The sequence below is a fragment of the Vicugna pacos genome, chromosome 14 (genome assembly GCF_048564905.1).
Source record: "Vicugna pacos chromosome 14, VicPac4, whole genome shotgun sequence".
Lineage (NCBI taxonomy): Eukaryota > Metazoa > Chordata > Mammalia > Artiodactyla > Camelidae > Vicugna > Vicugna pacos.
In genome coordinates, this window is record NC_133000.1 from 11,059,969 (window position 1) to 11,075,240 (window position 15,272).

The 15,272-nt window shown below is 39.0% G+C and overlaps 1 protein-coding gene across 1 annotated transcript in view; it reads right to left on the bottom strand.

Annotated features, from left to right (window-relative positions):
* The window catches only part of TRPC4 (transient receptor potential cation channel subfamily C member 4), a 166,549-nt gene that overhangs the window by 29,325 nt on the left and 121,952 nt on the right, over positions 1 to 15,272 (bottom strand). Inside the window, exons 4-5 of the mRNA XM_031684604.2 lie at positions 14,919 to 15,255; positions 1,947 to 2,086 (exon numbers count right to left, since the gene is read on the bottom strand). Coding sequence (XP_031540464.2) covers positions 1,947 to 2,086; positions 14,919 to 15,255 — 477 coding nt within the window. The remainder of the gene's footprint in view (positions 1 to 1,946; positions 2,087 to 14,918; positions 15,256 to 15,272) is intronic.

Sequence of the window (15,272 nt, forward strand, 5' to 3'; positions counted from 1 at the left end):
ATCACCAGCAAGTGATGGAGGAAACTACTGGGCCCAGGAAACCAGACTCTAAAGTGCATGCCATTAGCACTACCCATGCAACTCAAGCCTTAGTCACACAAGCGAATCATTCAGAAACAACATCTCATAATTTATATTTACAATCCTAGCTGAACTCCTATGACCAAAGTGCATCAACAAACTGCATATTTCCCGAAGAGTCTGTGTTCTCTCCATCATCGTCATCTAAGGTAATTTCTGTGTACGTTTCCATCTCTCTTTTTTCCCCTCATCTCTTTTCCTCTTCATCCCATGGGGTGGGTGAGTTGAATTTTTAACATAAATTTTCCCCTGGTGTAGTATAAAGCACAATGTTTATATTTTAATATTCAAATAGATGTTGCACATGAAGAATTTACATTTGGAGAAAATTCAAATCCAGTATCTAAAACCATCCAGGCAAAAAATCCGCAAGTATCCATTAATTTATGTGACTGTATCCAATAGATAACAGAGTTCTTATATGCAAAAATATATTTGTACTGTAAGTAAACTCATATCAATGGAATTTACAAAAATACTATATTTCTTAGTATAAATATTGTATGAGAGAAGTTCCTTTTGGAATCAGCCCCATGCTTCTCTGAGCGGCAGAATAGAATCTGACAGCCCGCGGCTATTCAAAGTATCTTCCTTAGACCAGCAACATCAATATCACCTGATGAATCTGTAAGAAATGCAAATTTAGGCCCCTCCCTAACATTTCTGATTTAGAATTTCTGGGATTGGAGAACAGGAATCTGTGTTTTAGGAGATATGCACTTAAAAGATACGAACTCAAAAACAGACTGTCCATCTCCCAGGCAGATACATAACCTCCTAGGTTCACATGGTACCTTCTGTCATCTTAATAAGGTCCTCAGGCCATTCACCCTAATGCAGATAGGAAAAATGATCAGAACGTCTTTCCATTCTTAAAACACAGCTTGCTTTCCATGAAATTGGGAGAAAATGCTCAGTCTTAATGTTTTGGCGAGTGCTGGAAACATTTTAATTGAACAATTCAGGAGACAACTTTGGGCAATTTTGACCGTGTTATAGCTGAACATGGCAGGAGCCACGAGTTTAAGAACGAGACTAAATGAATAAGAGTTCACTTACACATTAGCATTTTCCAGTTCAGATCATTAGAGTGCATGAATTATTCATGTACACCCCGTTAAATGCTCTTTATTTTTTTTACTAATTCACGAATCATTTAGAAACAAAATTTTTACAAAGAGAAAAGGAAAGAGGGGGTAAAGAAAGGCAGGAAGGAGGAGATGATAGTACTTATGTTTGAAAAACATCCTCCAAAGTACAAAATAACCCCAGCTGTCATTGCAGAACAAAACCGGTTTATGTAAATTATGTGATTTGGGATAAGACTGATGTTGTACAAAATGTGGGGGAGTGATGGGTGTGTGAGATTTCAGACACTGTCATGTTGAATGGGATGAGAAGAAAGAAATTATATTCTAATTATATCAAACGACATTAGCTTAAACTGAAATAATAATTTCAATGTTTTGAAAGAGTAATATTTTGATCTATGTAATTTCATCGGTTAGTTGTAACTGATAAAAATAGATTTTGGTTACTGAAATGCGAGTGATGTTTGAGGTAGAGTTTTGTTAGAAGTGGAAAGGTTTAGAAACTAGTGCAGTTATCATGAACAATTTTGAGGCATTATTCAGTTTAGATCCCTCCAAAATTGAGTAACAACTTCTAAATGTTTATTAAAATTGGTTTTATGGCTATAAATTGTATTATCTATATATTTTATTCCTATCAATAAAGTCATGAGCTGACAAATTTCACACACAGCTAACACTCTGGGTAACAGTATTAATAAAAATAATAGCAATGGAAGGTGTGTCAATACTTATCGGAACTCATGCTTTTCCCCCAAAATAAGTAGTAGTTACCTTTACAAATGCAACGATTTTCAAGGAGATTGTTGCTAAATATAAGGAGTTCATCACAAAATCCATTAGATTCCACCAATCATGGATGTAATCTTGAAGTCCACCATCCCACATTTGTTTAATTTCTCCCCATATAAAACCTGTAATTATAGAAAGATTCATATAAGGGTGATTTTCAATCAAATCACTAAAAACAGAGATATACAATTAGGAATTAGAGAATCTTGGAGCTGTGAGAAACTATATAGTTACACTAAACGCAGTATCTATTTTTAATAGGTAGTAATAACTGAGTCCCAGTCAGATTTTAAAACTTTCAGAACACTTAGTTAATTTGTAGAGAATTATCTTGAGGCCAATTCACTTTCTTCTCTCCATTTGATAAATTCATAAGAATGTGCAATTTTGAATCAAACTGTAATCCCTCTATACCTATATATTTTTCACACGAAAAATATCATAACATTGATTTGTAAACAGATACTTTAAGACATTTTTCCTCCAAAGTCAAAATGACTCAGAGATTTATGAAAAAACAGCATATCTAGTTCATGTCACTGGTTCAATACCATTAAGCAAAGTACTTTGTTGTGCTTTTGTAAACAATTAGCATCTTCAGAGATCTGATTTCAGTTCTGGATAAAAGACTAGTAATATTCATGATACTTCATTAAAAGACCTTGTATCTAATAATAGCTTTAAAGTGACATCTGTGGAAAATACAAATCCCTTTCCTTTATTATGGTCATGTTTCTAATAGGAAATATTTTAGTTTCAAATTCCGGAAAGTATTTACCAAATGTCATTGTACATCATTATTCTATTTCCATAATCTAATTAAAATTTTCTAAATCTATTTTTAGAGCCAAATGATGAGAAAGAGATCAAAATATCTAGAATTGGGAAATATTAAAAGGATACATATGATCTTATAACCACATTAAAGCAAGCAAACAATGGCTCTTTTAATATAATGACAGTCTGAAATGTCAAATGTGTGTAGCACAGTTTCACATCTGTCTTACACCAGAAGCAAAAAAAAAAAAAAAAAAAGACAAAAGTCACATAGCTATAGAATCAGAACTTTTTATGACCCCATCGGAGAGGTGAGAAACCAAGGACCCTATACTTCAAAGGAAAGCAGGTTCCTGCAAAAAGCATCAGCTCACCTGCGGCTGAGTGCAGGTGAGACACACGGGCACCAGACAAGAGAATAAGGCGATTTCAGAACAAACGTCTTAAACAGACTTCTAAAGGCTGAGTGTGAGCTAGTGTGAGAATCTAGGACCCCCGGGACACAGACAGGAGGGGGGTGTCCACTCACTTGTAAGCTCTTTTCCGTAGACCCCACCACTGCTCAAGAGGCTGGTTCTGGCGGGGAGGCGCAAAGTCCTACCCAGGCACCTCTCCTCCAAGGAACAGAACACGTCAGCCGAGTGGGAGAAGAGGAACAAGCCCTGGGCCCAGAGTGTATGCCAGTATCATTAAAGGCTTCCTACCACGGAGGGAAGGTCAGGAAACGCTCTTCTGCCCATGACCTGCACAGTTTTACTGCCATAAGAAGGAAGGTTTGGACCTTTGAGAAGCTACATCCCTTATGGCCAGACACAGGCTTACTAGGTGTGACCCTAGACAGGGACAACAGACAATTTTCTGGTCTCACATCACCAGGCTGACAAACGCCCAGGAAGGAGCAGAAGCTGATGACCACTGCAGGAGTGATGAACGCACGGATAGAAACCCCTCTGAGGCACAGGTGCACAGGGAAGCCGGAGGCTGTGGGTGGAGCAAGAATTCTGAGACTGGCCCCTCTTTCCTACCTGTCTTACTTCAGGCTGCTATAACAAAGCATCAGATATACAACAGAAGTTTAATTCTCTTTGTTTTGGAGGTTACAAAGTCTAAGATCAGGGTGTCAGGGTCAGGGTCCAGCGAGAGCCCTCTTTCTTGCTGCAGACTGCTGACCTCTCTTTGTATCCTCACTTAGCAGGAAGAGAGCAAGCTATCTCTCTGGTCTGTCCTCATAAGGACACTAATCCCATTCATGAGAGCCACCCCCTCCTGACTCTATTGCCTCCCAAAGGCTCCACCTCCAAAAAGCATCACCTTGTGGGTCAAGATTTCATTGTGTGAATTTGGGGGGCACAAAGACCTGTGGCCCATAACACCACTCTAAGCAGAGGAGTATGGTAGGCTGAAACTGACTGCAGCAACAGCGAAACTCAAACCTAGCTCAGTTCCTGGCAATATTGCCTCAAATTCGTGCACTGATGTCCTAGCAAATGAAGCATGTGCATTTCCTGGCATAAACTCTATATGCTTCTGTCTAGCCTTCTGCACAGGCAGAATAAATACCTTCACAAAATACACACACGAGCAGATGCACACCATGATACACCATATTCAAACTGTTCAAAAAATAAATAAAAAATATTGAAGGTGTGGGGATTGGGGGTGGAGTGGACATAAGAGACACACTGCATTCAAAGGAAAAATATGAGACTGATATCAAACTGTCTGAAGCCGTGCAGGACAGAGTGATAGCATTCAAGTGCTGAAAAGAAAACAGAAGGTCAACTCAGGATTTTAAACACAGCACAAGTATCTCTCATAGATGAAGGTGAACAAAAAAAGTTTATGTTTTAGGGGTAGATTAAAAATAGAGGAATATAATACAGTATTCATTGTGATCTATTGCCAATATATCACAGATGTATTGAATCAAGCACATAGATGTGCTTGAAGATTTTCACAATAAAACTTTGGAAGCAGTAAAAGCCTATTCAACTCTATGGTCCATAATTATTTAGTGAAAACTAGCAATAGTTACTTAATATTATTAATGAAGTTTCACTTTCAAATTTTCTTACATTGAAATTAATAACCCAGACAAGGACTGATTTCAGCTGAATTATTATGGAGTGCATTTTAAAGTCTGTTGTAGGTTAGCGCTTTATTCTAGAGTTGGTGTTTACAACCTAGCTTCCCTTTGAGTTTTCTTTCATAAATAAATCTCTCTTGAGAGTGCAGATAAGTCTGGAGAATAATTGGGGAGGTGTAATGTTCACTGTCTCCATATTCAAGAAGTATATGAGATCTGAATATGAGAGGATGCATGCACAGATTTTAGAGCTTGTGGGAAAGTTACAATTTATATCATCTAATGCAGAAAAGTGTTCATGTATGGAAACACTGTCCCCTTCCACATTCGTGGTGCTTTTTCGTACAGCGTGTGGGTATCATCCCAGAATCCAGCACACAAACAAGACCTACATAAGGTAACTAAGGACCAAAAAGGCCATGTGACAGAAGCTATACTCCTGGTTAATGGAGAAGCCAGAACTGGACCTCAGTGTCCTTCAGCAGTGGCTCTTTGACAACACCTTCTTACTCCTGAGATTTCACAGCGTGACGTATTTGGTTTGTTTTGTTTTGCTCTAAACTCTGCCAGTTTCCAGAGATTAGAAGACGAGTGCATTGCAATTGTTGATTGAAAACAAGTATTTCAAGTTAACTTTTATCAGAAGGCACAGTGATACGAACAGACTGTGCCAGGTGAGTGAGGTGCCAGGCTCAGCTCCACTAGCAATCAGCTTCATGATCTTAGACAATCTCACCCTGTTCAGTTATCTCATTTCAAAAAAAGTTTTAATTATAAGCAGAATTCTGTATATAGAGTCATATAAGATGTATAATTCTACCTTAATGGTATTAATAGCCAGATATTGATTCTTCCTGTTTGGATTATCAAAATTTTATGAAAACCAGTCATCACCATAGCTGCTATGAATGATCAAAAACTGCCCTGTTCCGGAGGGCAGAGAATTGCTTTTATCTGCCCCAGAAAGCAGAACTTGGATCTTTGATATGAAAGTTATAGAAAGGCATGGAAGGGGGATCCCCTGGCAATATGAGTTTGTTCCAGACCTGGAATGGATCACCCTGTGTGGTTGAGATTCCAATCCAGAGCCTGGAGCATCTTCCATCAGTCAGACGACAGAGAAATTCTAGCAATGAGTGGAAACCTGTTCCGCCTGACCTCTAAAGATTGTTTCAACTCTATGAATTTGTGAATCTGGTATTTTCAAAAGTTGTATGTATTCTACAATAAAAGCTATTTAAATACCTGCTAACCAACCAGAGGTTTTATATTCTCTTTCCCTTTATTGATAAGTGGTATCTCTCTCTCTCTCGTTTTTTGCTTCTACTCAACTGGAAAGCCAAATGTGATTAATTAACAGTCACCAAAATAGTTAACTTCAAATATTTTGTGGGTAATTATGTCAAAGAATAAAGATATCAAGGCTGACTGCTTTAGAGGACAAAATGGGAACCATCAGGAAGGAGTTATGAGGAAGCAGTTATGAGCTCAGGACAAAGCAACATTTAACCTGGAGCTCTTTAATATCTGAGCAGACTCTGTTCTTATCACACAGGTTCAAGGAGGTGACGCTTTCATTGGAAGTTTGAACTAGATGACTACTAAGTTTTCCTAAGAGAAAAACAAAAACTCGGAACTCGGATATATCACAGTTCCTTTGGCGTTCAAAGAGTAGACATTAAATCTGACTTGCTGAATCACACAAAAATTACTTACTTCTGACTTTCGAAAGGCACACGTGTATGGAAAAAACAGAGCTCCTGATGAAATTGAGGACTCAGCCCATGAGTGTGTTAACCCGAGCTGTCAACCAGTTTTACTCATGGGCTGATGGGGTTTGGGGTCTTTTGTTTTTAAAGCACCAGGTGACAGTATCACTCCAGAGGGCAGTTTGGGTCACTTTTTATAGCACCTGGTACGTTTCTGATGACCCCTAACTTCTGTTTGTTACGGGCATGTTGGTGAAGTACCAAGTTTCCTCTATTCTGGCAACATTTACGGATATTTATAAAGAAACACTAGGGGGTGTTTTAGAAAAACTCAGTGGTGCTAGTAACTGGCTGAAAAACGCATCCGCGTAGTAAACTATTGGCGGTAACGAAAGAGACTGAAGAGAACAAAGCTCGCGGGAGCTTCTGTCACAGACTGTGCGCCGTTCCCACAATGGGAACATTTCAAAACTGTTCTCCGCTGTTTATAAACAGATGACATGACTTCTCAGCCCGGCGGGGGAGGTTTAAATACAAGCATTTGATGTAAGACTGGGGGCCAACAACAAAAAGATCACAGTGCCAATGAGTCAGAGAACTTCCTTTGAAAAATATTTGTGGATGCCTGGAAGTTTTTACTACCTTTCCCATAACATTTTAATCAGGGCTGTTCAAGTGTGCTGTTCCAGCCTATCAATCATGTGAAGCTGCCTGGGCTGGGGCGCGGGGGCGCGGGGGCGCGTGCTGAAGCGGGCCGACCTCAGATGCTGCATTTAATGGCCAGATTTCATGTGAGAAACGGGTGATTCTGCAAACAGACCTCTGGTCTTCTCCTTTCTTGCTGCCGGTACTCACACAAAGAATAAATAATCCCAAGCAAACAGCGAGCCACCTTTTCACCTCCGGCGCCTCCAAGCGCCTGTTAAGGCGGCACCAAAGCTAATCAAGGGATCTGACCTTGGAAGCCTGTTGATGGAACACGGAGTTCCGTGTGGTGGCACCAAATCAATGAAGATAAAGAGAAGAAAAACAGTTCCTCTTTGGTGTAGGGCTTCCCGCCACCCCCCTCACACACACACACACACACAGTCAGGGAATAAAAAGGTAGTCTCTAGTCAAAATTTTGCTCCTGTTCAAAAAAAAAAATCTAAACACAGTTATTTCCCTCAGTAGAGACTCACGTTAAGTCGGCCCCAGAAGGGGCAGTAAGTTGAGGGGCAGATGCTATTGTCTGTGTCCACTTAAAACCCGAAGATGCAGGTAAAAGCCCCAAGGAGCCACTTTCTGAAGACAGCCTACAGAAAACTGCAGCCTCCTCTTCCCTCGAGGGCTTCCTGAGACGTATGAGTATCATTTCTGTCATCAACCACCGGCCATTCCAACCCCATGGTCTACACGGAGAGAACACTGGGAGGAGGTGGCAGGAAAGTCGTGAGGTCAGGGCACGACGTGTCGGTGCTACTTAGGAACAGCAGAGGGAGAGATGAGGGTGGCCTCACCAGCCACCGAAGTCAAGTGAGGGAGACTCCCAGAAAGTGCCCCGTGAAGATGGGTGACGTCTACAGCAGGAGAAGCTGGCGTCTCAGTTCCTGCCATGCATCTTCCTAGGAGCTTGGCTTGCTCGTCTTTCTGGGTCTAGCACATCAGGAAAAGCAGACAAACGACGGGGCTTGGCAGTGGGACAGCTGGCAGCCGCCCAACCACCTGCCATCTGAGGTAGCGAGGTTTTGCGATCCCTGTGGAGTGAGTATTCATCACAGGAAGAAGCTGGGCTTTAGCCACCTCGCCCCCCTGGCCCTGCTAGGGTCACAGGGCTCCGAAAGAGGCCGAATGCTGGTTACGAGAGTCCGGGGACCGGAAGGAATCAGACAGAGATGAATCGCAGACCCAGAGATCTATGCAGCCTGCAGATACACGGGGCCGTGTAAAGAACACCCATGCACCCATCAGGAGTGTCAGGAGGCCACTCAGGATTAGCCAGAGATGCAGACAAGCAACAAGGAAAGGGCTGTGGCCAGGGTGCCAGTGAAGGAAAGCCCTTTACCTTTTCCTGCCATCCCTTTTCCCTGCAGAAACCAAGGAATGGCAAGAACAGAAATAGTCTGTGTCCCTCCTTCCACTCCAGTGCTGGGGTTAAAGGATGAGCAAAAAGATGAATGTTTCCAGGACCTCTAAGCCACGTGTCAGGCTTTTGGTGAGAAGAGGAGGGAGAGCTTTAAACTGATAGTAAAATTCACTGGAGCCACTTTTTAATAACTCAAAGTCCCAGCAAACTGATGATGCCCATTAGATAGCTCTTGAAGGAACAGGGGAAAGCTATTTGATAAAGGATGGTCGGGGAGTGTGATTGGAAGAAGTAAAAGCATTTCAGGTTTCTGGGTCTCATGAGTCTCAATTTCTCAATAAAGTCTAAATCTGAAATCTGAAATAAACATGAAATCAGCATAAAATTTGGTTTCCAGAATTGTTTCTCAATCTAAACTAAATACTAAAGCACTTCAAGACCTCTAAAATTTCTGAATCAGTCAACCAGGGGGAGAATTCAAAAGCTAAATTTTTCATACAAATCCAGTGATTATTTCTTCACTTCAAGAAACACTGACTTAAAGGAACAGTGAATGGTTAAATATGCTTAGTTTGAAGAAAACCTTTAAATTACATTGAAAACCTTTAAATTACTAGTTCTGATACCATCAGTTTAACATTTAGAGAAAAAAAAATAGCAGTATGCAATTAAGGAAGTACATGTTTTCAAACTGGGCCAAGGAAAGACATTATGTTAGTCTTAGATTAAGATATAAAAAAAATGTAGTACTTGAGAATTCTAGTTCATCTGATCACTTATGACCTAAATGTAATAACTTAAAAATCAAGTAAAAGGTTTCTATCAATGCAGTATTAGACTTTTGATAGGATTTCTATTTTGTTCAAAATTCTCCGTGAGAACTAAGACACTGGATATTTATGTAGATAGAAAACAATGAAAAAGTACTCTTCCAAGTCTTTTTTCAAGTCACCTTTTCAATGGGCGGTAGTAGCTGTTTAATTATATATATATGTATATATATATATTTTTTGAGCTCATTTGCTGAGGTGGTTAGAACACCTTGTCAAGGGGGAGAGTGGGGAAAATCTATAGCCTTGTTTCTTATAATTTCAAAAGTACCTCTTGGGGCTCTTTGAGAAGATGGATAATTCAGGGGTGAGGCTGAAAGTATGAGTACCAGAAGCTATGTGATCTTAATGCATCTTAGAAGATGCAGAAATGGTCCTCGGGAAGAAAGACTATATATAGGATTGTCTGTCTCCGAGTCCTCGTCTAGATGCAAATGTGATCATCATTTTTCATTTTACATTTTCAATTTGGCAGGCCTTGTGGAAATGCTCAGATTTGTTAATATCTACCCTTTGAAAGATAAAAATATAAAATAAATCAGGGAAATGAGAAGCCAAATTTGTTACAGAAAAATTGTTAAATAAGTATGTATGATACGCAAGATGTATAATCTGGATATTATGAGCAAACCCTAATTTATGCCTAGAAATTCACTAAAAGCTATTTTTCACAGAGCTCAGATCTCTTCCTCTGACACATCTTTTCCTCGGTTCACCCTTCTCTTCATCATGCTCAGTGAGCATAGATTTATATCCTAAGTAATTGTGGCCTATTCTTAAGCACACACGTAATAGCAAGTCACTTTGGCAGCCATTTTGTTCCCTCATTGGGAAAAAAGTACTTCCTGCTTTAATTCTATGATAGCTTTCATCAACATTCTCCTTCTTTTGTGAAAAATGTTATCAATGTCATAATTTCTTTTTGCTAAGTGATAAGTCTACATTTTGATATCTTGTATACAGCACACTTGTTTTTTTTTTTTTTTGCAGGAGAATAAGCTATGACATTAGTTTGATTTTTACAATTGAGTTATAATGGATTCTGTGGAAAAATCCAAACTAGTTTTGGGAAGGCCTTAAAAATTAGCATTCCAAAGTATTTCCCCCCACATTTTTCTCCATAGTATCTCCAGAAAGAAATGACATCTATTTGAGATAAATCTTCTACTACAATTTAGATGAATTCTCATAAAACACATTATACATGTAACATGCCATATTTAGTTTCCATGTAAATTTTATGGACAAAGAAACTTCTCACATGAATATTATAGTCATTTCATATCCTTAGGATTATATGTTAAAATCAAACCCTAATAAAGAGCCTCAGGGTCATGGCACAACAGAAAATAGAAGTAATTTTGTCTCTAATCTGGCTCCAGGATTCCTTTAATCCATCATTCTGTCTTTCCACGGACATTCTCTTTCCAGACAATTGAAAAGTAAGGGGGTGGGTATAGCTCAGTGCTGGGGGGGAGGGTATAATTCAGTGGTAGACCGTGTGCTTAGCGTGTGTGAGGTCCTGGGGTCAATCCCCAGTACCTCCATTAAAAAAAAAGTATAGCTCTGTTATCAGGCCCATATGCATGCTAGATAAAGCTATTATTTTACTTTTTACTCTACTCCAAATGGGTAATTTGACAGTCTGAGAGGTAAACTGGTGCCTATCTGTCTAGAATCTACCTTCCTAATGAGAGAATTCACTGAATTATCTGTGATTAGTTTTCTCTGTTGCCTTAAACTGTATATCTCATATGTGAAATCCAAAAAAAAAAAAAAAAGGAAAAAAGAGGACACCATGAACTCATCTACAAAACAGAAACAGACTCACAGATATAGTAAACAATCTTATGGTTAGGGGGAAAAGGGTTCAAAAGGGATAAATTTGGGAGTTTGAGATTTGCAAATGTTAACCACTATATATAAAAACAGCTGAAAAAACAAATTTCTTCTGTATAGCACAAGAAACTATAGTCAATATCTTGTAATAACCTTTAATGAAAAATATGAAATGAATATATGTATATATAAGCATGACTGGGACATGCTGTACACCAGAAATCGACACATTGTAACTAACTATACTTTAATTTAAAAACCAACCAACCAACAAACAAAAAACTGTTTATCTCAAGATGACCAAAATCCTAGGCTTGATCCCTGAATGAGGCTTTTAAATTTCTTTGCTTATATGCTAAAGTCAATACCGACAGCAAACATTTGCAAGAAGCTCTCTTGAGGTGGTCTGATGGGAGAAAAGAAGGGCTGATAACCTTCAATACAAGAAAGTCTGAAGGGAAGACAATTCAAAAAGCCCTGTAGGAGATGAGCTAAGATTTATCAATGACACCACAGCGGAAGAATATAAGGACCATTGTAGACTCTCTTCTAAAGATACCAGATTCAATAGACTTCAATTGATAAAGTCAAAAAGATGTTGAACTTCAACAGGAAAGATGATGAAAATGACATAGAAACATTCTTCTGCCACTGTACTAAATCATAAAGTATCTGGATCCATCTGTAATGCTGAGTAAGTTCTTATTGTTGAAACACAGCAAAGTATACAAAGTAGAAATTCACAAGCAAAACCATACTTCCTCAGAGAAAGGGACTGATCTGAGAAGATTAGCTTTAAAGTTAGAAAACTTGTCTCTTCAGAAAAAGTGAAAATGAATGACATAAATATATCAAACAGATAAAGCGAAAGTCTTGTCAGGATAAACAAAAGGAGAGGTAGCAAAGTAATCATTTCTCTTAAATCATAGTATCAGAGGTCTGGGAAACATCTGAAAACGGAAGGAAAGGAAATTTAGTAAAATGAAAAAAAGTATTTCTTTACAAACCAAGTACCTCACAGAGGTGACATGGGTTGAAAATCTAGGTTGGTTCAAGAACACTTGAGAAAAAACCATGGTTAGAGCTTCAGTCTTTCTTTGGGAAAATTAACATGATGTGGGAAACACAAGCTACACCCTTCTCTATAAGTCGTCCATCTTGTTATCCTAAATCTAGATGGTCTGTGAAGGGACCATAAAGTGCATGGTCATTTACTGTAACAGACAGCAGGACCAAGCGAGGCGATGGAGAAGGTTCATTAGCAGAGTCATCAAATCAGCCCTTGCCTTTTCGAGTCTATCACACTTTTGGTAAAAGGTTAAAGGATTCCCACCCTGTTGTCTTCAGCCCTCCTCTCTTCGCCCATCCCCTTTCCCTCCAACACAAAGACCAGTTTTCTCTGTGCTATTAACACGAGGTCCCCGGTACAGGATAACGGGACCCAGTGGGACTTAAGAAGTCATCACTGACTCTTTCATTTTATTGATGAAAACAGAAAATCCTGAGAGATTGTGACCACTCATAATTTAACAGTCTGGCAGCTGCAGAACTTGGGCATGGGTTCAAACCCAGGGCTTTTTCTGCTATAGCCAAATAATATACAGAATACCCTTTATACTCATGGCTCTAGCAAAGGACTTAGAACTCGTCTTAGACATGAAGCATTCAGAATCCGCCAGGCTTGATGGATAATATAACTGTTTTGACAGATCTACTTGACATAGAAACATTCTTTTCCTCACTCTCTGTTATTTAAGCCTGATGATCATTCATATGTATTTTTTTTATTCTAAAACGTTCCCAGATAAATTAACTCACTGAAGTCAGGATATCTATGGAAAAGGTTGCCTTTAGCAGATATTTCTTTTGGCTGGAATTATAATTCTCACAATTAAATTTATACCTTATTTAACCATTCAGCGGTGATTTAGATAAGATTTCTTCTAGCCAACTTTCACGGAAGATTCTGTTACAAGTTCTGCATGTAGGAGGCAGCCAATGACTGTTGTACTTGTATGAATTATTCAAGGTTTGGAGCTTCTATTTTTAACATTATTTACCATTTTCTGATATCAAATCATGTATCTCATTGTTTATTACCCATTTCTTCTAATAAAATTTAACCTTCACAAAGGCAAGGGCTATTTTCTTTTTTTTTCTCTCATTTAAAAGAAACTTCTATTTTACTATTGCCTTGCACTGACCTTACTACGTAGAAAGTACGCTGCATATTTTCATTGACTACATAAAGAAAAGACCAAAAATGCTATATTTGTTTATGCTGTATTATATTTATAGCATTTTCCAAAATGAAATAGTCTGTATTTCATTTGGGACACCAGGATTTGTAGACTTTCAATGTAAGTTATCCATGATGGGAAATTCAGCCTCAAAATGCCTCCTTCAGAATTGTTCGCAAGAAATCGTCTATGAAGAAAACTCAATGAAGAACATTCCTCATGTGAGATATTCACTCTAAATGGGAACAGGCAGGGGATTTTTATGTTTAATATCAATTGCTAGGTCATGCTTATTTTATTCAAAAAAGCCATTTACGGATTGTCCCTGCCTCCCTTCTCTTTTAAGCAGGATCACGCTTTGTGCGCTTCAGACTAGTGAGTGTGCACTCTAATTCAAAGTTCACTTGAGAAAATTTTTATTTTTTAAGAACTATTTATAAAATATCAAGTCTTGTTCCTATGAACTTTTCTTACGGTCAGTACTTACAGAATTTATCATCTTTAAAAAGTGTCTCTATCTCAGATTCAGATACTGCCCTTTTCTTCTGCCTTTTCCTCGTTTTATCATCTCTCCGGCTGTTCTGACCGTTAACCCAAACTGATCTTCTGTGAATCAGGAAATCTGGCACATGTTTCCTAATTAGTAAGTGATGAGGTGGACATGGTACCAGAGAGGTTTAAAATGATGGGCTAAATTGAGAAAACGTGATTTCTCAGCAAACCGCGGAAGGATAGAAGAGAGAATAATTCAAATGTAAATTTTAACTCTGGCTACAATAACAAAAGGAGAGGAGACCAAGGGTTTAAGCAGCTGCCTTGAGGTTTTCTACCTTACCATGATTTGCTGCAGATCCAAAACAATTTTCTTGCTATGAAAAGAACATGGAGCGATTGGAGGATGTCCTACTGTTTAACTTCCTATTATTTTGATTTCATATCTAGTTTCAAAGATAAACTTAAATGGATTAAGTTAAAAAAATGGTTACGGTTACTTTATGCATGGAATCACCCATTTTGCAGAGTGATTTGTGCTTGTCTTTTAGAGGGACTATCTATCAAAAAAAAATTAGACTAATTATTACACATGGCTAATGAGACATGTTGAAAGGTCTTGAAGAGAAACGTACAAAACAAACATACAAACAAAAAACACCTAACAGATAATCATTCACGGGACCCAGAGTCATTCAAATCTAAGGTTACGTTTCATAGGCCGCATCTGGGGGCAGGTCTACCACAGCTTGGAAAGGATTTATTTAGCTTTGAGGATTAGGTCTTGAAGCTATAACGGTCAGACCCTGTTTTAGGTATTCCTATGTCCCAAACGTTAGTGGTTATTCTTTTCTGAGCAACACAATTCCATGGCAGCAACACGTGTTTATTATATTTTCTATAGTATCACATTTACCCAGGACCCACGGTAATATCATCCACTCCACGATGGTTGGTGGTGGACCTTGCCTGTTCAAGTCTGACCTGTCGATGTGCTGAGAGGCAAGCAGCAGCAGGAACAGAAAAGTCAAATAGGAGGCGGTGTGGCAGATGAACTTGATAAATGGCTTTCTGATGAACAGTCCAAGGGGGCTTTTGGGAGCTATAAGGTAGCACACAGAGAAGACAGGAAAAAGAAGTCCTATTATGAAACACGTCACCATCTTCACGGCCCAGTGTCTTCTCCTCCAGCCGGGGAATTCGTCGTACCAGCGGGATGCCAGCAGCTGTTGACAGTTGGGCTGAGCGACAAACTACAGAGAGAGGAACA